We start from the raw sequence: 22,791 nt of genomic DNA on the forward strand, positions 1-22,791 counted from the left end.
TTTTGATGACTGATATATGTCACCTTACATTTCTACCTCTTTCAGAGCTTTAGTCGTGCAAAGTTTATTTGACCGGCGAATCTATACAAGCGGATCAATAGCAATGTGAATGTATGACATTGAGGTGACCTCAGCCCCGTACAGATGTTTTTACACAGGAGGCCCAGAAGGTGGCAGCAGTGAGTGACTGCTGCAGCATGGAGAAGCAGGCTAAAGTGAGAACTGTCTCTGCAGCACAATGCTGACTTGACACAGAAAAGCTCAAATTAGTCTATATTACACAGATCTGCTGAATTCTTTATAATTAATCTATTGTGTACTGTGTATGAAAGATATGCAATTAAGCAATTAAAAGCATCACGTCAGTGCATCACTTTAATGAATTTAAACCCAGTTGTGGTACAATCTGCTGAAAGGGTAGAGTAAAGGGTCATGTAACAGAGGTCATGTAAACTCTAAATAAAGTGGGCAGACGAATTCAGAAATGTCAGATATAGCTTCAAGTTGCACCATTATTACAGTACAGTGCATCAAGACTGCTGTTGATAAGGCTTCAATGTCAAACATCTAACACCAGTTTGAATGGAATTAAGGGGGAAAATCCAGTCAGAAGTTCATTTGAAAGGGCTGGGCTGTTTAGAGGTGATAATTTGTTTCTGAAGGGAATGGGGAAGGCAGGGCTGAAACATCCTTTCCGGCGAGAATTCATGGCACCAGAACCACACGCATTGTGTTGGTGTATCCAGATCCTGGGCGCCAGCCAGTGACAACAAGGACCACATCCCCAGACTTGAAGAATTTACGGGCTTTGCCTGGAAAGGCAGCGGGGAAGTTGGCATTAAAACAGATCTCACTGAGACAAAATTGTAATTGAAGAGAGATTTGAATTCTAATCTGATTCTTATTCACTTTTTGCTACCATTTATAGAAAACGCACTGAATTTAAAATGCTGAAATTAACCAAGGGTTTGTGGTCAAGAGGATTAAATATTGAGGTGACTTACCCATCTCCAAGGCAAAGCTGACACGCAGGTCAACGTCCTCAGCCCACACGTCATTGGCAGGCTTGGTGTATAACATGGGGAAGATGCCACGGTACAGGTGGGACTGGCGGGCTGCCTGTTCGTTGCGGGTCACTGCCAAGATGGGGGCGCGGGGCCTGTACTTGGACAGGAGATGGGCAGACCTGCAGGGACAGATATCAGATTTCATGAATGTGTCGCGCTGCGGGTGCTCGGCCATCTGTCCTCTACACTGCACAACTGTACCACTTCTGCTGATCCCACCAATTTATTCTTGCTCTTTAGTAAAATAAACTGCTTACACTGGGTTACGGGTCATACCGGTATTTTCATAACTTCAAATCTGGACTCAAAGAGGTCACCAGTGGGGTTAAAACCCATGACATCTGAGGGGGAGGGAATCTATCACATAAAAATTTCACAGAATAAACTTAAACTAAGACCCAGAACAATATTATTTAATTAAACTCCTATCCGTAGCCCTGATAAGACTGCAGCATTCAAAGTGGACTGAATTAAGTGTTAAAATTAACTCTATAAATGTCAGGGGTCAGGGCTGGAAAGGTCAAGGGATGTATCTGATGCACAGGGTGATGGGCCAAGAAAAGCCATGGATCCTCACCGTGACAGCAGTAAGAACCTCCTTGTGTACAATATGACATTTACATTTTACATTTACAGCATTTATCAGACGCCCTTATCCAGAGCGACTTACAATCAGTAGTTACGGGGACAGTCCCCCCCTGGAGCAACTTAGGGTTGAGTGTCTTGCTCAGGGACACAATGGTAGTTAGCGGGATTCGAACCTGTGTTTTCCAGTTCACAGGCGAGTGTGCTACCCACTAGGCTACTACCACCTACTACAAGTGCAAAACATCTTTGAAAAGTCACACATGCCTTATTGTGCAAACTGCAAAAATAGATTTGTGGAATTATTTGAGTCTAGGGCCATGTGAGCCCAGTTTGCATGTGTGGACTTGCCAGTTCACTTTACCTGCCAGACTTGGTGAGGACGATGATGGCGCTGGCGCAGCACTTGAAGGAGGTCTCCACCGTACCAATGGCAATGGACTCGCAGGGGTCGCGAGTCAGGTGAGTGATGCGACGCAGCTCCTCGAACAGCTGCCTGTGGTACATGGCTGCCTCCGCCTCACGGGCAATCTGTGCCAAGGAAGAGTGGAGCAGCAGGACTGTAATTACACTTAAAGCCCTGAGTAGAACAGCTCGGCAAATTGCACATAATAGCCATCTCAGCTTTCATATCAACACCCACACTTGTGTGCATGGCGGAGCAGCGATCAGACTTGTATTAGACGAATTACGATACAACCAACCAACATTATGAATTAATGTGTTAGCCTGAATATTCAATATAACATCTACCCCCAATCTTCCTTAAGATTTTTTTCAGAAAGCAGCTCTTTGGAGACCAAATTCTGATTTCATACACAATTGTGGTTTGAAGGCTTTTACATTATTTAATTGAAATCATAATCAGTCTTTCCGATTGTCACATTTAAATGAAGTAACATGGATAAATGAATGGGCATTTAATTGTTGCAAACAGTAAATCCAAATATTCTTTCTACCAATCTGGCAACAATGGTGATGGCTTGCTTTTAAAAAAACGTATTTGGAGCCATCTAGAAGTATTAAACTTCCCCCTGCAAGGCGTAGTTTGGGAAATGGAATCCTTATATTCAGGCCATTATGGCATTCACATACAAATACAGTAAAGTTCAAAGATACGAACCCCTTTTTAAGAAAAGGAAGTGGACTGATATCAGCCATGTGATGCAGGCCGGACGGTTGTACCATGACTGCTGTGGGGTCCTCAAATACATCCAACAAAGCCATGCTGCCTCAGCTTAACAGGCCACAGTCCAAGCACATCACCAACAAAACCGGCAGAAAGGGTGTGTGTGTGTGTGAGAGAGAGAGAGAGAGTGAGAGAGATAGGGAAGGTAAATTGTTAAACACAAGCCGTTAGTGCAATATTACACCAACATTAGCGAAATCACACTGTCTCTCCCTGTGAATACAAACTGCTAGATTGTTATGAAACTGCACTCCGGTAACGGTCGAAACACCAAGCCTGTTAAATACGAATCAAGCGCCAGACCATAGGTGGCAGGCCTCACCAGATGCTGTGTGCGCACAGCCTCCAGCGGGTATTCTCCCTTGGCCGTCTCCCCACTCAGCATGATGCAGTCGGCCCCGTCCAAAACGGCGTTGGCCACATCGCTGCTCTCAGCACGTGTGGGGCGGGGCTTCTTCACCATGCTCTCCAACATCTGCGACACGCACTCCATCAGAAAGAGCCCGGCGTGGCAGAAGAAGGCAGAAGTCGCAACAGCTCTCACCTGTGTGGCGCAAGTGATGGGCTTGCCTATTCTGTTGCATCGGCCGATCATCATCTTCTGAGCCAAGAAGACCTTCTCTGTGGGGATCTCAATACCCAAGTCACCCCGGGCCACCATGATGCCATCACTGGCCTCCAAGATTTCATCAAAGCTGAAAGTGACAGATTATTTGACACACATCTAAATGTCACATGAAATCCATGAACATCTGAGACTGCAACATTTTGTGCTTGTCCAGCGCTGCGCTGACGTACTTGCGCACACCCTCATGGTTCTCCAGCTTGCTGATGATTTTGATGTCCTTGCCCTTGTCTCCAAGCACCTTCCTGACGGCATGAACATCTGCTGCCTTGCGGATGAAGGAGGCAAACACCATGTCCACACCCTGCTCCACACCAAACTGCAGGTCCTTGATGTCCTTCTCAGACACGGCGGGCAGGTCCACCGAAGCCCCAGGCAGATTCACGCCCTTCTTGCTCCCCAGCATGCCACCATTCTCCACCTCACAATTCAGGAAGTCAGCACCTAAACAGAGTTGGTAGAGAGGATACGTCTGAAGAACGGAGGCCTTCAAATAGCAGAAGAGCAGAGTGTGGCTTTAGATGAACATCTTACATTTCCCTAAAAGACATTAAGAGACATCATCTGGTGGTAAAACTTACCAATCTCTTTAACCTTAAGTGAAATGAGGCCATCATCAACGTAGACGTTGCTTCCAGTTTGCACAACCTTGGTGATGTTCTTGTAATCCAGCCAGAGGGTTTTCTCATCACAGTTGTTTTGGAACTTGTCATCTAGAGTAACCTTGAGCATCTGGCCCTTGTTAAGTTTCACTTCCTCTGTGCCGCTCTGAGGAGCAGAAGTCAAATATAAGGATTTGGGCCTTTTGGTTGAAGGAACACATTTAAAGACAGATGAAGCACTCACGCCCTTGATAAGTCCGGTCCTGATTTCAGGGCCCTTGGTATCCAGAGCGATGGCCACAGGTCTGTAGTCAAGGCTTCCAGGTACAAAGCTCTCAGCAGCATCACGTACATTCTTAATGGTTTCAGCATGGTACTGCAGAATCAAAATGGTAAAAATGAGTATTATTCATGCACAGTGACAGCCTTCCACACACATTGTGTCATTTCTGTATTGTGAACCTTTTTTGGTTGAAAAGTAATATTATCATAAATTGTATAATGAACTTCTGATTGACAAGACCTGTCAACCATAATCATCAACACAAATCAAATGACTTCACATTTTTATGATGTTAATATCATTTAAAATAATGTTCCACAAAGGGTTAATAAAAATATATATATTAAAATTAGTACAACACATTTCATAAGCTACCAGGCATTTGGCTTGCTTGACATTTGCTGTGTTCATTCTGAACTTTGACCTTACTTATCCTAACCTTTAAAGTATTTTTGGCACTAAAGAAGACAGTAATAAAACATGAATATTTGTTAGTTGCTAACATAACCATAAATATCTCTCTTTACCTCAACCTGGTAGATGGTTTTATAGAACTGAAATGTATGATTAGTCGTACAGACATGCTTCCCAAGGCCACAAGAAGATGGAGCCTCGGACATTAGCTAAATATAGTAACAGCGAGTATAAGCAAAGTTCAAGTTGCCTTTACCCTTTGGAAAATGTCTGGCTGAACATCGGACCAGAACATGAGACAATGTGTCTCTTTTTACCAGTGGCTTTAAACTGGAATTATTTAAACAGTTGTCATGGTAATGCGAACAGAAGCACATTTTTACAAACTATTAAACGTACACAAACTATTAACATATACAAACTATTAAACATATACAAAATATTAAACATACACATGAATTCCATGTAATAGTTCTTTAATATGAACTTTAGATCTTTTTTTTCTGTAAGTTGAACCATTTCACCTTTGAATCATTTTCATTCAGCCATGATATGTCCACTTGACCTCTGTTTGGGCAGTAATTAAAATATCAGACATATCACTTGATGGCCTAAGACCTTTCTGTGTCGACGATATTAAAAACCAGGGATCAAGTCACTGAAGCCAGAAAGGTAAGAAACACTTACACTGCAGAAGTGCTTACCTCATGAGTCCCGTGAGAGAAGTTCATACGAGCAATGTTCATTCCAACCTTAATCATCTCCTTCAGCATCTCCACAGATCTGGAAGCAGGACCTGAATTATGATAAAACAATATATTGCTATGCCTCTGTGGTCTACACACTATTGTTAGTAACAGGATAGGTCACGTTTATGAAGTTGATTCGCATAAACGGGAATATAACAGGTGGAAAAAGTGAATATTCATGTGAGTGGTTTTGTTTTCATTTAAAATCCACTGACCGATGGTGCAGATTATTCCTGTGTTGCGGGATACAGTGGGCTCTGAGTCGATGTCCAGAAGGCACATGTGCTCCAGGAAGGTATCAGCCATGGCAGCATGCATCTGCTGGGTCTGCATTATAGCAGAGCCCTTATCCTTATTTTTTGCCTGAGACATTATGGGAGCAGTGACTTGTGGAAGTCCTGAAACATTAGAATAGAAAATAAAGGTCACATTGGTTGAACAAGGTCACCAGGACTGAAGCATTTATAGTTTTTGCAATAATATTATTAATTACTTGTTTTTCTTTTTAATGGTTTCAAAAAATAATTAACATATTTAAATGTATTAAATTCAGATTTCTAATCCAATTCAACAGTTTTTTTTCCCCACACTGAGTTATAATGGCCTAAAAACATCCTTTCATTCACGACACAAACTGCTGCACCCCTTATCTTTCACAACAGACCTTACACCGTTCTGCACCACTACTGTACAGAGTCCCGACTGAATAAAACAATGAGAATTTTTCAGTGCATGACTGCACACTCCTCTCTCACACACACAAATTCCAGTACACGGGCAGAGACGCATTCACACCACGTCAGCTCCAGTTGGTTTAATCAACTCTTAGGTTGTTTCAGTGACATTGGAACAAATGTCTATTACTGACACCCACTGTAAGCAGGCCGTATTAATGCAGAGATCATTTTACAGCTGCCACACAACTCAGACCGCGACAGGCTCAAATGACATGTGGCCCAGTCTCCTTTCTAAGTTAGTGCAGAGATATGTTGCGAGCATACTGTACGGTGCATATTGACAGAGCCCGAATTAAATGAACTTTATTCATGAACAACTATTTAAAATGTTGTATTCAAAAGGAAATGTAATGCTATTTAATGATACATTTTACAGTGTGACAAATGCATATATAATCATTGAAAACGGTATAGATTATTAAAGTTCCAATACATTTTCATCTAACATTTTTAAACTTGACTTACCTTCTGGGGCTGTAGACTTGTGGGGACTGGCGCGCACTAACCTCCGCCGCTGGCTGAATTTAACCCAAAAACTAACCGGTACTACTTTGAGTTGGTAGCACCCTGTATCCCTGCGCAGGCAACGGTTTGCGAGGCTGAAATAGTGCCTACAGTTTCTGCTGCACCGTGGTTTAAGAGCGACACTGGCTTTAACTATCATTGCGAAGGGTGAGAACATGTCACTGATACTTTACAAGTGTCTATGAAATATTATTTTGGGGTTGAGACTTACAGCTTGCGCTCTTCAGTCATGACATATTTGATTGACGTTCTGAGCGCAGTGCACGCGTGCGCACGTCTGTAGTGCACACACACACACACACACAGACACACGCACGCACGCGTATACAAACACACACACAAAATGTGTGTGTGGATGTGGTTTATGGCCTTCACTCATCTCGGTATATAAAAACTCAGAAAGGTTTTTACTTAAATCAGTTGGCCTTATGGATGCTTCACATATTCAGTTTTAGGTGAAAACATTTATAGAAAAATCACTTTTCCATTACTTTATATAATTTGCGTTATTTTTGACATACTCTTCCTAGGGGCTACGTTTGATCCTGCATTAAAGCTTGGCTTTAAAAAAATTGAAGTAATCTGTCACACCTAATATTTTAGCATTATATCAGAGCAATGTGAATAAACAAACCTGCTGTCAGAAGCATTATTGTAAAGTAAAAAAAAACAATTAATATAAGCATTAATTTGATAGCTTTGTTTAAAAGAGCAAGCTAATATTTTCTTAAACTACTGTAATGAGGAAAAAAACACATTAAACAAATGACAGCTACTTTTTTCACTTTTTAAATTTTTTTTTACCTTTATCAGTGTGACTGTCCCTAAAGCATCTGGACAGCATCTGGAACGTCAATGATCTTTTGACAGCAGCGCAAAATGCTCTTTATTTTCATCAAAGTGAAAAAAACAACCAAAAAGGAGAAGAATAGAAGTAATGAACTGGACGTTATGACACGGGTTTAGCTACAGCAGGGGTTGGCAGCTTGCGGCTCCTATTTATATATCTTTTTTCCGGTGTTTTTTATTGTTGTAGTTTGAAATGTGAAGATTATTGTGATCTTGTAACGTTGCAAAAATGCAAAATATGTGTCACAAATGCCATATATGCGTAAATGCAACCCCACCAGAGCTGTTAAATCAGTTTGTTCAATTGGAGAAGTGTTTCAAAATCTGATGCCTCCTACCCGTAAACAGTAGTTTGCTATATTTAGTGTTAAATTATTTGCATATGATGCCTTTAAGTTGATAGGTAAGTTGTGTAGAGTTAACATAGTGCTGCAAAGTTAGGGTGACTAGATCTCCCCTTTTCTCCTGAATGTTGTATATAGCACATGGCTTGTAGGGCATATACCATAACTGACTCCTCAACACTCATTTGCAACACTGCTGGCTTTGTTTTCAATGGAGCCAAAAGCACTACAGAGCAGCACCGAAGACACAATGTCGCTTTTCCTCTCTGCCTTACACACACTGCTCCATTAAATATTTGCAGTTTCACATGCATTTATCTTCCAGCGAGGTTTTCACCTTGCCCTGTCATCAGTCATGTCAAGTTCCATTGATATTTTCACCACCGGCCAGGTGTTTGTAGTGTGCATACACAGCTGGCTGGCTGGCTTGCACCTTTGTCTGGATTTATATTACTACCCAAATGTGATTTTATGCAAACTTTTATTTTACATGATGAAATTCAATTATCATTAAAGGAAATAAAAATGAAAACAACTCATTAGAAATCCCAGCATGTGCACATGGTTGCACTCCACTTTAATAGAAAGATCAGAAAATATTCCTTGCATTATGTTGACTTGACCTAACCAGAGATTATGAATGATGAGTGTTTTGGTCTAAAGCCCTACTGCAGAAATGTAGTAGTCAATATCTCCATCTGGTGGAATACCAGGTCCACAACAATACTGGGGAGTGAACATTTTTGCACTTCTCAAGTGCAAATAAGACCAAATAAAAAAAAACACTGTTCAAATATGGACAACAAAGTTATTAGATTATTCTGTTTTATTTTGGTTATTAGTCTGTAAATGCCTATTTATTCTTTAAATGTTGAGAAACAGGGACTGTTAAATAATTGAACAAACTGCAGAGTAACAGAGCTTGGTTTGTTCCATGTTCCAGCAGAACAACTGGTCCCAGACTGCCCGAACCCCCTTCCCATTTGACATGGTCTAAACCCACTAGAGGCACCAACCAGATTAGCTCTCTGTGCCAGTGGTTCAGTATAGCATTCCATCTAGATGCCGAGGTGGAAATAGCCTCAGAGTAACACAATGAGGCCAGTTCCATGGACACTTTACATTTTTTGAAGGGCTAAGACTATCCATGAATGGATAGGTACCCACACTGAATGGTTCCTGGTTTTATTTAGAGATTTATAAATACCACCAGCAATCACTTGCACCCATCCTATAATAATCATGAACCAAGGCTTATGAAAATGCTTTTAAGCGCACACAACAGCAAACTGGCTTCAGTGGTCCAGCAAAAACCCAGACATTTGTAAACATTGAATGTATGAAAAATAAAAATGCACCCAAAAGGATGGTCAAAACGCTGTGTAATTCTTTATGCCATATAAACAGGAGCCAAACTGATTTTGTACTCATTTAAGTCGGGCTCGTGTCAACCTGGTCTATAGTACCTATCCTTTACATTTGATTTGTGTTGATTGATAAATTTGTTTTATTAGATATTAAAAATGAATGAAACTATTAAATGTTCGTTTGATTTGCAATTTTTGGCCACTGTCGTCAGGTAATGCATTTTAATTATCGCGAGAGTGATGTGAAAATGGATGCTGATGAGATGAAATGGAGGTGATTATATTTTAAACCCACGCATGTCCTAAAAAGCTGTACATTGCATTTTATGTATTTATGTGGGAAGGAATTGAGGCTGGGGGGGTCCTGGCTTGTCTTGGACACAGGCAGGGGGGCCTCAGGGAAAAAAGGTTGGGAAACACTGGTCTAGTGGATCTCCAAATCTAAATTTTAACCTCAGGTTTACATCTTTTTATTCTTAGTCTGAAATCTTATCCTTGAATCTGGTTTTTAGTCCTAGTCTAAGAAAAAACTAATGATCAACAAATTGTTACCTCTATATTAATACGTACTTCGTAATCTTTCATTACAGATAAAACATACTTTGCAGATAAAACATACAACGAAATCTGTAAATGGGGTGTCACAGTATATGTGACGTAATAACATAAGGGGAAGAATGAAGGTCCATCCTGACCTGGGACCTGTTGTAATCTGCTGCCAGACTCCTCAGCAGCAGGTGACTGGTAACCAGGATAAACACTGATTAGGGTCAGTGTGCTGCCCCGTGCAGACAATGTCCGCTCTCTCCAACAACAAACCCCTGAACGTTTCATCCGTTATTAATAACATTTACCTTGCATCCCTGGGCATATTGCTATATATAATTAGTACGCGTTCTATGGATTTTTTCTTTTCTTTTCCCCAGAGAGAATGACAATTAGGTTGTGCTTGAAGCACCTCGTGACATTAATCATTCGGGACGGCTCTCCCTATTCACAGTGTCACCATCTCTTCACAACCGCCCCCCCCCTCTCCCCTCCAACATGGACCTCCTCCACGATCATCTTTGCAGAACGAGTGGTGCCTCTCCTCCCTCTGTTAGATCAGCCTGCTGTCAGCTGTGGGTCTTGTGACCTGGCGGACCGCACTGAGCATGCCCAAGCCATCTTGTGTTGTCAGGGAAAAAGCAGGCAGCAGAGGGAATCTGGGAGCAGGATAAAGAAGGGCACACGGACCCAGACAAGGAGCCAAGGAGCTGTGCAGTGGCACACAGAGAGAGAGAGACGGACAGGGCAGACGGGGGGGACGACAAAATGTCTCCGGAGAACAGCTTTTTCTGAGCCAACATTGTCACTGTGTTTGCATACATTCCAGCGAGGACACGAAAAGCTGTCGCCACACAAAAAAGAAAAGAGTGGAGCGGCACTTCCTCCCAGCACTGGGTAAGAAATGGACGTGTTGTGGTGATGAAAGCGGCTTTTTTCGTCATTTTCTGCTGGTTTCTGTCGCTGTCAGATGCAACCTGCGCAGCCAACAGGTGCAGAACAGTCAGAGTTTAGCTGCAGTTCTCTTTGAATTGTGTTACAAGTGCATCCTACCTTGTCACATGCACAAAAAAAAAAAGGCGAGCGCTGAGCAGAAGACACATTGGTTCGGGGGGTTTAAAATGCATTTCTCCTTGTTACAGCTCTGGCACAGGTTGCCATGGGAATGAGTGGAGTGCTGCGGAGTGACTGAGGCCCTACAGCCGGTCTGGTTCCCTGACCCACGGTGGCTGTCACCCCGAATCCTGCCGGGCGCCAGCCACGCACAACTGCAATGGGTGGCAGAGGTGGCAGGACCAGTTCGGAGCAACACCTGTACCTGTAAACAGCATGGTGAGAGCCACTGATGCACTCTCATTCACACGTCTGAAAAACCGGGTCAGACTGGTGAGGTGCGACTGTGTCACTGTGTCACCTTAATGCAAGCTTAGCCTGGCAAACAGATGGACTCACAATAAGGATATAAAAAGAAACAAACAGACAATCGAAGAATAACAGAATGAACGAAAGTGATTTTCTCTAACCTACAGAGCATCAGTGGACAGTCCTGGACTGACGAGGACTCAGATGGAGACAGTGACTGTGGGGAGTTTCTCTATGGAATTCAGGTGAGCCCAGGCTTTTATTGCAACAGAAATCTTACATCCCTGTAAGCCCTGAGCTCCATGTCCCACCCCACTGTTGCAGACCAGCTACATCGAGACAGCCGGGTCTACTGTGTTTACACCGTGATGAGGCTCACATGTTATTAAGGGGATTAGCGTGTAAGGGCCAGCATATGGCTACCCCTGCTCTCAGAAACCTGATCCCCCCTCTCCAGCACTGCTCAGTTCACCATGGAGCTTGGTGACCCTTATCGGGTCCGGCCAGCCAGACTGTGAACAACGTATAGCGATAAAACAGGCAATTCTTACTGGCAGCTGGTCTCATCCCCAGTTGTCTTTGTGACTGTGTGTGTGTGTGTGGATCAGGGCGAGTTAAGCCATTCAGGAAACTGGCTCCAAGTATGACATATCAGTCCCAGACCTACTTCGTAGGTACTTTTGCAGGTTTGCTCTCCTGACTGATAGGCAGAGTTTTTATGATATTTGTTTTCATAATGCACGTGAATCAGTATGAATAATCTGGATCCCATTCAAAAACATGCAGGGCCACTGTGGTACTGACTTATACTGCCATCCTCAGCTGGACGCTGACATCGGGGCTGTAAGAGACATCTATACCGACCGGGCTGTGTATGTCAGGTAAAGCCCATTTCCACCCAGGGTGGGACTGCGGATGGGGTTGTGCAGTGGTAGTAATGAATGTGTTTGTTCTCTTCAACAGAGAGTATGGCACAATCGACGATGTGGATGTTGACCTGCAAATCAACATCGGTTTCCTTGATGTAAGCCATGTTCATTAACAGCTGACACACGTGCCCGTTTTCTTTTTCTTGGTTAGTTAGAATAAGCCCTTAGGAATATAGGAATGGCACATGTAAGAAAGTCTGTTAGGGTTTGTGTCTGTGCTGCCAGGAGGAGGTGGCCTCAGCGTGGAACGTCATCAGAACAGAGCCCATCATTCTGCGCTTGCGTTTCTCTCTTTCTCAATACCTTGATGGACCAGGTAGTGTTTGAAGCTTGAAGAATGTTTTGAAGGTATCATGATACGCAGCTGTTCATCCAAGATCCCCATTCTTTTCTTTCTGCAGAGCCCACAGTAGAGGTTTTCCAGACTTCCAGTAAGGACAGATTTGGCTTGGGAGTACAGCTGAAAAAGTAAGCATTTATTTATTTATTTTGAAATAGCCTTGATAAATGCCATGCAAATACACCAAAGTGACACTCATTTCATTTTTACAGGATCCTCAGCACATTCATATCCCAGCAATGGAAACACCTGAGTAATGAGTTCATGAGGGTTCAACAGAAGAAGAGGCACAGCTGGTTCAAGGCAGGAGGAACCATCAAAAAATTCCGTGCTGGACTCAGCATCTTCTCTCCAGTTGCTAAGTAAATTAATTCTTGAATATGTTGTTTTTCATATTTTACAGTGCTTTCTAATGTATACATACATACATTTACAGCATTTATCAGACGCCCTTATCCAGAGCGACTTACAATCAGTAGTTACAGGGACAGTCTCCCTGGAGCAACTTAAGGTTAAGTGTCTTGCTCAGGGACACAATGGTAGTAAGTGGGATTTGAACCTGGTTCTCCTGGGTCTCCTGGTTCACAGGCGAGTGTTTTACCCACTAGGCTACTACCATAATATAGATAATATATGTACACGGTTTGGATGAAACAAAATACATGCAACAATACAATCTGTCTTCAGGCCATGAATTAAGAGAATACATTTAGAATACTTCTGCAGCTATATAAAATGTAATCTGCAGATGTGGAGGGCAGTTGATTAAAAAATTATATTCATGTTGATATACAAATTCATCACACCAAACTGTTGTAAAAAAAATTAACAAATGATGATACAGCACAGTTGTCATACACATGCATTTCAAACATGTATTCTGCATACATAAAAATCTGTATGTAATGGAATGTAATACATTCATATTCCATTACATTAGTAATGTATTCAGAAATCTCTGCTGATCCCGCTATTTCTCCAAATGACAATAGAAAGATCAATGGCAGATCTCGTAGTAGATCTGCAGTAAATCTCACTATGACTGTTCCCCTGTCAGGTCCCCCTGCGTCCCTCTCATCCAGGGCCCTGTGGTGAAGGGACAGCTCAGAGCCCCTGAGCTCAGGGTGACACGCCTCATGAATCGTTCTGTGCCCTGCGCCATGAAGGAGTCCAAGGGAGAGCTGTTTACATACGCCCCTAACGGACAGGTGTGTATCCAACAAAGCACGAGAACCATGAGAACCTTATGAATTCAGGTTCTGTTCTGAACTCTAATTAGACAGGGCACTTGCCTTTAAACGTACCTTGCTGGATAAAAGAGGCGAGACTGAGCGAGACTGAAAATTGTAAACATCTTCAAAAGACTCAATTAAATGGTTCAAAGCAGCCGAGATGAAGCGTTGTCTTTCAACAACAATTGTGACTGCGGAGCCTTTATGAGAGCGCTTGTGCCGTGTCTTCAGAGCGTCGCTGTGCCTGGAGCCAGATCAACGGTCCAGATCACCACCAAGCAGCTGATTGAGCTCTTCTTCTCGTCACAAGCGCTCATTCACTGCAAAAGCGTCCCGACCCTGGAGTACGGCTTCCTCGTGCAAGTATGCGCTGTGTGACTGAGTCTGGGAACTGCGACTGAAGCCTATTGCATTTCCACATGCAATGCACATGCAATGCACTTCCATCACTGTCTGTCCTCCTCCTCTAGATCATGAAGTACTCTGAACAAAGGATTCCAACCCTGAATGAATACTGCGTGGTGTGTGATGAGCAGCACGTTTTTCAGAATTGCTCCATGCTTAAAGTAAGACTGACAAACATCCGTTGTCTTTAAATAATAATGTCAACGTGTATATTTATGTGGTTATTGTTTTGATATATTCATACACAGCCAGCAGTATGCACCAGAGAGTTGTGTGTGTTCTCTTTTTACACTTTGGGTGTGATGTCTGGCGCTGCAGAAGATGTGGCTACAGGAGCTGAGGTAACACACACACCCACATGCACACACAAAAAGCCCATGATGCACTGGTCACTGGCTCCTGTTTTCCATACGTCTAAACCACACAGATTCATGCAGGTTTCAGTTTTGTACTTAAGAGTGTAAAATAAAATGAAATAAAATCTGATGTTTGACCCATGCAGCTTATCCAAACATTGAGCTGCCCATAATGCTTCTTGCATAAAACATTCACAAAAAGGCCCCATGATCCACAACATGGCTTTGCAAATACATCATTAATTATGGTTTAATTAATACAGTTCTATGACTTTGTGTTGTGTGAGAATATTCATTTGTAATATTTGTTTGCTATTATTGAGCAAAAAAGGCTGACATTTCTTCAGCGAGTCTTGCTGTTCTTTAGCTCGTACCTTATCTGTCTGGATCAAGGACACTGCCCGCAGCTATTTTTCTAGCTGTCAGTTCAGCATTGTGCATGTGGCCGAAACATACCTTGCTTTTGCCGGCAAGTTAGAAACAAGTAAAGGGAGAAGGATGACATCCTTCATGAAACTAAACATCTGTGCAGACTGAAAACACCAAGTTGCCAAATGTATTAAGACACATGCTTTTAAACACACGTTTAATGCTTTGTATTGTAAGACTTGGACTTGGTGTAAGACTTGTAAGACCCATTCCATGAAGCTGTCTAGGTTCTTGGGCTAATCTAAAAGCCACATAAACATTGGAGGTCTGTAGCTATGGATTGTTGTTGGCATTTAGTTGTTGTCGTCTGTGTTTTGCATGCCTCAGCATGCACTGACCTCCCTCTGATTTTGATGTGGCCGAACACTTCATGGCTGAGTTGCTGTTGTTACCAATTGCTTCCACTTTGTTAAAATACCAATAACAGTTCACCATGGAGTTTTAAGTGATTTGAATGGGCAACTCAATACTTTTGCCAACACAGAGTATCCATTACCAGACCAAAAAAACACTTCAGGGGTTAGACCCTTGATTTTATGTCTTTGGAAGATGGAGGACCGGTGATCTTAGTTTCAGGTTAAGGAGTCCTTATGGAAACATGCAGTGCCCTGCATGCACTCATTAGATTAGCACAAAGGAGTAAAGGAGAGGACAGACAGAACTGAAGTGTTGAGAACTGCTTCAAGTGACTAGATTGTCTTATTGTGTTGTCTGATTACTTGTTAGGTGGTGGACTTGCTTGTGGTCATGTGCAGAGCTGCCCTGGAGTCTGCCCGTAAGAGCATTATATTTGACCCTTACCCTTCTGTGGTGGACCCCTCTGACCCCAAGAGTCTGGCATTTAACCCAAAGGTGCTTATCGCTACATGTCTCTGATTAAATCAGTTGAAACTCAATGGAAAAGTGCATTTTTTCATGCTTTCTGTGTGTGTGACAGAAGAAGAGCTATGAGCGTCTGCAGAAAGCACTGGATAGTGTAATGTCCATACGGGAGATGACACAAGTGAGCACTATTTTTACTTGTATTTCCCTTACTAAAGTGTCATTTCAAACACATGTGATTATATACACTTAACAATTCATTGGCAATTTAACTTTAATTAGTCTCTGCATCTTTATCCAGATATTAATCCTCTTAAATCCAATCTACCAAACAGCTTGTAGTGTTAATTAACTGTGTGTTTTCCAGGGATCCTATTTTGAGATAAAGAAACAAATGGACAAGATGGATCCACTTGCACACCCTCTCCTACAATGGTAACAAAGAATAACCTTTTAGTAGGTTATAAAGTTGGTTTTGTGGTCTCACAGTAAAAATAGTCAGTTTCAATTGCTAAACATGCAGCACCATGCAGGTCTAGCTCTAATGATTGATTTCTATTCATATAAATGGCCAAAAGCATTAATTTTAATGCTGTATATATCCTTGGTTTCATTGTTATATTACAGGATCATATCCAGCAACAGGTCTCACATAGTCAAGCTGCCCCCTGGAAGGGTATGATAATTTACCTTCTTAAATGATCTACACTATTATTCAAAAGTTTGGAAGAACCTACTCATTTCTGTTTTTTGTTACATTATACAGTACAAGCCTTAAGTTTGGAGACACCTTCTCATTCAACGTGTTTTCTTTATTTTCATGACCATTTATGTTGGTAGATTCTCACTGAAGGCATCAAAACTATGAATGAACACATGTGGAGTTATGTACTTAACAAAAAACGATGAAATAGCCGCCCTTTGCTCTGATTACTGCTTTGCACACTCTTGCCATTCTCTCGATGAGCTTCAAGAGGTCGTCACCTGAAATGCTTTTCCAACAGTCTTGAAGGAGTTCCCAGAGGTGTTAAGCACTTGTTGGCCCCTTTGCATTCACTCTGCGGTCCAGCTCACCCCAAACCATCTGGATTGGGTTCAGGTCCGGTGACTGTGGAGGCCAGGTCTCCACTTTTTGTTAAATACATAACGCCACATGTGTTCATTCATAACTGCTACAACTTTTTTAACTGTAACTGTAACTGATTCTTGCATTGGCTCAATCTTAGACTGCATAACCACCAAAGAGTAGGTGCGTCCAAACATTTGACTAGTAGTGTATGCTCCTTTTGATTTTGTGTATGCATCTGTCTGGTGTTTCATTTTCCCCGTCTGATCAGCAGCAGCTCAAGTTCATGCACACAAGCCATCAGTTCCTCCTGCTCAGCAGTCCTCCTGCTAAAGAGTCTCGGTTCCGCACAGCAAGGAAGATATATGGTAGCACCTTCGCCTTCCAGTGAGAACTTTTTAAAAATAAGCACACGCACACACATGCATTTATAAAACTCATATGCTGTAGTTGAGATCCTGTAGATCAATCAGATTCTTTTATTCTAAGCCTTTACTCTATGTAACAAATCCATTTTTTCGATTTAGTGGGTCCCACATAGAAAACTGGCACTCAATTCTGAGAAACGGACTGGTCAATGCCTCATATACAAAGTTGCAGGTATGTCTGCTAAATATCTGCTCCATATCTGATTATTAAAAACATTTTTACACCTCTGTTGACATCACTCAGAAAGCATGATTGCCTCTGCCTCCACTGCTGCGTGATGCAGGCTTTTAAAATTAGATGTCTGATGAACACATTCAGCTTAATTACAGCACTTTTCTGAATATGAAATGGATCTTAGTTACCTTGGATGTTTTGTTCACTTCCCATGATTTCCCCTTTCCCATTCTCTCTAAACCAAGCTGCATGGGGCAGCATATGGAAAGGGCATCTACCTCAGCCCCATCTCCAGCATCTCCTTTGGATACTCAGGTAGGGTCTCATTCATCCTTTCTCTGCTCTCAGATGACGTTAATCGGTTGTGCATTAGTGTCTAAAAGGGGTTTATTGCTCCTGTGAAAGGTTGCAATAACAGCAGGATAGAATTCACTGTCACGCGTAACACAGCGACCTTCAGCTAAACTTTACATGAAGCTTGATATTGTTGCTAGGCAACATCTTGCAGTGAGGTAGGGAGCAGATGCTTGTCAAAAACAAGGTAATTAAGGTGTGCTGATACTGGAGATGTGGCAATAGAGTTTATATTGTCAGAATATTTGTATCACTGCACAAGGTCAGCGCATGTCCTTTAACTAAAGAGATATTCAGACTGACCTCGAAAATATGACATCCGTCCTGTGCATTTAGGCATGGGCAAAGGACAACACCACATGCCAACCAAAGAAGAGCTTGTACAACGCTATAACCGTATGAACACAATTGCACAGGTAAAGTTGCATCATTTGAACAGCCATAACCTCAGAAGAAAACACGGCAGTAATTTCTTTTCTCTTCTTTGGTCACAGAGTCGCCCAGCGCAGTCTAGATTTCTCCAGAGTCGGAATTTGAACTGCATAGCTCTATGTGAAGGTCAGACATCACTTTAACATACCTTAAGAAAGGATTGCTAGTTGCAATAGCTAGAGTGATTTTGTAATGATGAAAGCACCTCGCTGTCTTTCTTTTCATTCAGTTATAACATCCAAAGACCTCCAGAAACATGGGAACATATGGGTTTGTCCAGTTTCAGACCACATTTGTACACGGTTCTTCTTTGTGTAAGCAGTTCATTTCAAAGAAAACCATATTTACAAAAATCAACTGCCAGTCCAACGATCTTAATTTTTTTCACTTATCAAAGGTATGAAGATGGTCAAGTTGGAGATGCCAACATTAACACCCAGGAGCCTAATGTTCAAAGGGAGATCCTCCGTGTGATTGGATCACATCCCACCTGAACACTGAAGACGTTCATTTAATTGGATCATTGTATGCCTATTTTGGAAAAGTGCAAGGTAATCATATTACTGTTTGTTGGTCCTTTTTGCCAACCTCTGTGCTTATTCTGGCTCTCACCAAAACAGTAGAACCATTTTGCACTCCTGCAAACAAATACCATGCACAAGTGTCAGAAAGATGCATGTGGCTGTTTCTAAATCGGACTGGTGATGGATATGACATTCCGTTCAATAAGCTGGTGCAATGTATTATAAAGTGACACTGATGTTAATAGCTGTGTAAGTTACAGTAAATACAGTGTAATACAATATTCACTTTCATCCCATGTGTACACAGGATTGTGTGACTTGCTGTTTAATTATTGTATTGCCATATTCCTACTAGAGAGCAGACGGTACAGTTCTGTTCAACAATATTTCCAGTATTTCACCAAGAAACTGTGAGCACGATCTGGGCTTTAGTGAAAGGAGAACTGCAAGGAAAAGGAGCCGTTTTGTTACGTTTGTAAGAAGGTGTTGGCGCTAGGGTTTTACTCATGCTAGCTAGAGGGGTTATGGTTCAACATAGCCTATTTTTATGAATTTGTCAGTTTTCTAATAAATAAAATTCATTTTTCCATTACATCTGAACTGTTTGATCTGTTCATTTTTATCATGTTTGTTGTACAGTGTACAAATGTGCGTTTGTGTATGTGTAGGACATGTATTTGCATTCAAGCATGTGCCCTTGCACACAAATTAGCCAGACTGCGCTTTTGTGCACATTTGTCAAGTCCCCGAGCAATCTGAGCAAAGAATGAGGTTGTTTTAAGTCCCCGAAGATTAAATGTCCCCAATCAGCATCAGTGGCAACGTCTGACTCCTGTGAGGTGGAAACGCTTCGTCGTAGCTGTGCACTACCTCTCCACATGCGCCCACAGCTGCCTCCGCATCTGCCCCGCCCGTGCGCTGGAAATTTGCCCACTGTCCCTTTATCAACAGCGCACTTTAAAGGGCTTCTCGACCCTCGACGTCCCTGTCTCTCTCACACACAAAGTGCCACAAAAATGTTCAAATCACTTCACACCATGCAGTGCATTAATACCATGAAGCCGCTTTAAAGACACGTCCATTTATCTCCCTTTTTTATTTAAATCTCTGTGAAATTAGTTGATTTCAAAGAGACAGTGGGAAGGCAGCGTGAAATTGTGCTGACGTATCTTTTCTGGGATAATAGATTCATGAGATTGACCTGCCCCTATCAAACCCTCGTCTGAAGGGGATAAAAAAAATCCCCCTGGCTGCTGATTTATACATTTTTGCGCGCCCTCCATCGAGGTGATAATGTTACTCGGCGTGGCCCTCGCCTCTTTCACCTTCTGCGACCGCTGCATGTTTCTGATTCCTTTGTAATTCATTAGCGGTAATGTTGTGAACCTAAGTGGGGATGTAAATAAAAGGCAGATTCTTCTTGACGCAATGGCGTAGATAAGAATTTTGTGTGAAGACGCTCCCCTCCTCCATGGCTGCTTCTGCCGAACCTTTTCAACCGTTCCACCATTAAATTAACTTAATTTCCTTGGGGTGTGTTGTACTTTCCAGCGAGACTTCATTCTGCTTAATTTAATTAATAAAACTTATAGAGAAGTCCATGGGAGCTTGCCAAAGGCTGTGCTTCTGCTAACTAGATGATAACAGTGGAATAATGTCTGAAGCCTGTCAGACTGGATAAGGGAGGAGAATTTTCCATTTGCTGAGACAGTAGATTTTGCAACTATCCAATTCCAATGGCGCTTAAGAAGAGAAAAGTAAAAGGCTGGCGTTATGTCGCGTTCAATCGATTGTTGTGACTGGAAAATGATGAAATGATGTCTTGTGGTGCTCCTGTCGTCGCCCAAATGCTTCGCCTTCTGTTGAGCCCGGCTCCACGTACACGCTGTGCGTGCTGCTTTCTTTGGGAAACAAGCTGTGAATTTTGTGGAGCAGAACTGCAGAGCGGCATGCGCGCCTCTCCGCAGAGCGAAATGACTGCCTCCGGGCTTTCACAGCTCCGAGACCAGCCGATAAGTGCAGCAGTGGGCCGCGGGAACGGAGCGGACAGCATTCCGACGTTCAACTGCCAACCCGGGACTCCTTTCTCCCACGGTGCAGACGCCACTTCTGCTGAGCTTGGCAAACTTTTCATTTAAACCTCACCATGCCGTGTGCAAAGAGACAAGGGCAGCGTGCATTTTAAACTGGCCTCCTGCCTCAAACGCCATGAGGACGTGTTTACCGCGTTTACCGCCTTTTTTTGGTGCTAAAATGTCGTTCATTTTTTTAAAGCCCTTTTTTGCCGCCTGTTTCTTTAAGAGGGGTTCCACCAATACCCCTCCAGCCCCCCGCAGTCACTATTTCTCTGGATTGCTCAACCACTCCTCTCTAATCTGTGGTCGAGGATGCAGCATCTGCCACATAACAGCTATGTGAGGGGGAAAACGGCGAGATCGCAGTTTGTTTTTTTGGGTTAGTGCATATGGATTCTGTTTTTCCCGGAACGATGTGGAACTTTTACACAGCAAAGAGCAGAGGAAAGGAAGAAGAGGACTGCGTGTGCTGAAGACTTCGAACTTGCCTTTACGATGTGCTGCACCATCCCAATGGAGCAACCTTTATGAACAAGTATATGCTGTCTCACTTTCAGAGGAGGTATTTCTTAATCCAGATTACGTCCAATCTCATGCAACTTTATAGAACAGTAAAGAGCTCAAACTCTTTTTGTTTGAAATAATTGCTTTTATTATAAAGGGGGACATTTAAGATCACAAGGACTATTTTATTTTTCTTCATTGAACTCTTTTCTAAAAGGAATTTTCTAGTGTCTCATTCTCCTCATTACATCATTATGCAAATGAAGACCTGGGAAATTAACAGAAAGCTTGATATCATCACATGCTGATAGAGGCAGTGCCTATGCTCTACGTTTTAAATTAAGGTCTACAGAAAGAACACCTGAGGACAGTTCAAGGGGATCAAACGAGATTTGGAATTTCAAAATCATAATTATACTACAGCTGGGGCAATTATGTCATTTCCTAGAGGAGAAAATTCTTTTATCTACAGTCCATCATCCGGAACAACGCATTTGGATGAACCACTATCCAGACCTCCTGTATGGACCACTCTACCACCCTCCAGCACTCTTAAACCAGGACGCACTGGCTTTAAGAAGGTTTGTACCACAGGAGAAGCCAGTCCATGCCCGTTTCCAGGACTGGGCACAGGAATACTGGAGATGCGAGTGAAGGAGGGAAGCAAGATTCGAAACCTCTTGGGTTTTGCTATGGCCCGAATGCAAGAACAGGTGAAACCTGATGGTCAGGTGGGAGTGACTCAGGTTCTCTTCACTGGACTTGATCGGGCCATCACCAAGACCATTACATGCGCCGAAATAATGAAGCGTCAAGTACAAGGGCTGCACCAGCTCTCCAAACTTCAGTACACTACTGTGCGTGAAGTATGGGAGAACAAAGAGGATGGGAGGTCCAGAATGACGATACACAGGACAGTGCCGTCCATCTGCATTCTTCTCTCCAAAGACCCGCTGGATCCCACAGAGCCGGGCTATCAGCATCCAGCGGATGTCCGCTCTGTGTCCGATCCAAGAGACATTAAAGGCGAACGTGTAGTTTGCAGAAAAAGAACCTTGAGTCCTTGTTCACAATCCAAACAGCCAAATGCTAAAAAAGCTCATTCTGCAATACATTGACCTGTTTTACAACCAAATCTGAAGCATGCAAGAATAACATATGGATTAACAATGGACATGAACTCAGCTTGTCATTAAAGACAATAAAGTGAATGTGTTACACTATTTTCAAAGGTTATACTCGTGCATCGTCCAATAACATGATAGGTGTGGCTGTGATATAACTTTTTTACAGTTCTTCACCCCAGATAAACAGTTTTTAATTAACAGAATTGGTTTGTTAAAATGCTAAAAGTGGAGCAGTGGTGGCCTAGCAGGTAAGGAAGCAGACTCATAACTGTAGAGCTGCTGGTTCCCGAACCATTGGGATGCCACTGATGTCCTCTTGAGCATGGTACCGTCCCCACACCCTGCTCCC

At 42.6% G+C, this 22,791-nt stretch overlaps 3 protein-coding genes across 10 annotated transcripts; 2 read left to right on the forward strand and 1 right to left on the reverse strand.

Annotated features, from left to right (window-relative positions):
• Positions 1 to 348: 348 nt before the first annotated feature.
• On the reverse strand, positions 349 to 6,930 carry LOC114767374 (pyruvate kinase PKM-like). Its single transcript, XM_028959107.1, has 11 exons — positions 6,717 to 6,930; positions 5,730 to 5,912; positions 5,470 to 5,561; positions 4,313 to 4,444; positions 4,048 to 4,234; positions 3,640 to 3,910; positions 3,386 to 3,536; positions 3,164 to 3,316; positions 2,017 to 2,183; positions 1,005 to 1,186; positions 349 to 812 (listed from the first exon to the last, which is right to left on the reverse strand). Exons 1-11 carry the CDS (start codon positions 6,913 to 6,915, stop codon positions 706 to 708), a joined length of 1,824 nt encoding a protein of 607 aa, XP_028814940.1. The 5' UTR covers positions 6,916 to 6,930; the 3' UTR covers positions 349 to 705.
• Positions 6,931 to 10,426: 3,496 nt separating this feature from the next.
• LOC114767370 (protein mono-ADP-ribosyltransferase PARP6-like) lies at positions 10,427 to 19,330 on the forward strand. Of its 8 annotated transcripts, none has more exons than XM_028959095.1 (23): positions 10,429 to 10,779; positions 11,025 to 11,214; positions 11,412 to 11,489; positions 12,031 to 12,125; positions 12,208 to 12,268; positions 12,378 to 12,489; positions 12,575 to 12,641; positions 12,726 to 12,875; positions 13,571 to 13,721; positions 13,977 to 14,108; positions 14,216 to 14,311; positions 14,399 to 14,491; positions 15,662 to 15,787; positions 15,876 to 15,938; positions 16,125 to 16,192; positions 16,385 to 16,433; positions 17,095 to 17,210; positions 17,351 to 17,423; positions 17,672 to 17,741; positions 18,117 to 18,196; positions 18,275 to 18,338; positions 18,442 to 18,526; positions 18,610 to 19,330. In XM_028959095.1, the coding sequence occupies exons 2-23, from the start codon at positions 11,212 to 11,214 to the stop codon at positions 18,704 to 18,706; spliced, it is 1,929 nt and encodes a 642-aa protein (XP_028814928.1). In that variant the 5' UTR covers positions 10,429 to 10,779; positions 11,025 to 11,211; the 3' UTR covers positions 18,707 to 19,330. The 8 variants fall into 8 exon arrangements, with proteins under 8 accessions (XP_028814934.1, XP_028814928.1, XP_028814932.1 ...); XM_028959099.1 differs by having other exon boundaries at positions 12,067 to 12,125; positions 15,873 to 15,938; XM_028959093.1 differs by having other exon boundaries at positions 10,430 to 10,779; positions 15,873 to 15,938.
• A 1,769-nt stretch (positions 19,331 to 21,099) lies between these two features.
• Positions 21,100 to 22,452, forward strand: LOC114767383 (ribonuclease P protein subunit p25-like protein). The gene has a single exon (XM_028959117.1). The coding sequence runs from the start codon at positions 21,750 to 21,752 to the stop codon at positions 22,431 to 22,433; it is 684 nt and encodes a 227-aa protein (XP_028814950.1). The 5' UTR covers positions 21,100 to 21,749; the 3' UTR covers positions 22,434 to 22,452.
• Positions 22,453 to 22,791: the final 339 nt, after the last annotated feature.

The sequence above is a fragment of the Denticeps clupeoides genome, chromosome 17 (genome assembly GCF_900700375.1).
Source record: "Denticeps clupeoides chromosome 17, fDenClu1.1, whole genome shotgun sequence".
In the NCBI taxonomy this organism is placed as follows: Eukaryota; Metazoa; Chordata; class Actinopteri; order Clupeiformes; family Denticipitidae; genus Denticeps; species Denticeps clupeoides.

Excerpts from the sequence above, each read along its gene's own strand:
- LOC114767370 (XM_028959093.1), top strand. Across the intron at positions 12,490-12,574 it reads TCAATACCTTGATGGACCAG|AGCCCACAGTAGAGGTTTTC; the intron begins GTAGTGTTTGAA and ends TTCTTTCTGCAG. Across the intron at positions 16,193-16,384 it reads GCACACCCTCTCCTACAATG|GATCATATCCAGCAACAGGT; the intron begins GTAACAAAGAAT and ends GTTATATTACAG.
- LOC114767383 (XM_028959117.1), top strand. The coding sequence starts at position 21,750 with ATGTCATTTCCTAGAGGAGAAAATTCTTTTATCTACAGTCCATCATCC.
- LOC114767374 (XM_028959107.1), bottom strand. The coding sequence starts at position 6,915 with ATGATAGTTAAAGCCAGTGTCGCTCTTAAACCACGGTGCAGCAGAAAC. Across the intron at positions 3,911-4,047 it reads ACTTAAGGTTAAAGAGATTG|GTGCTGACTTCCTGAATTGT; the intron begins GTAAGTTTTACC and ends AACTCTGTTTAG. Across the intron at positions 3,537-3,639 it reads AACCATGAGGGTGTGCGCAA|CTTTGATGAAATCTTGGAGG; the intron begins GTACGTCAGCGC and ends TGTCACTTTCAG.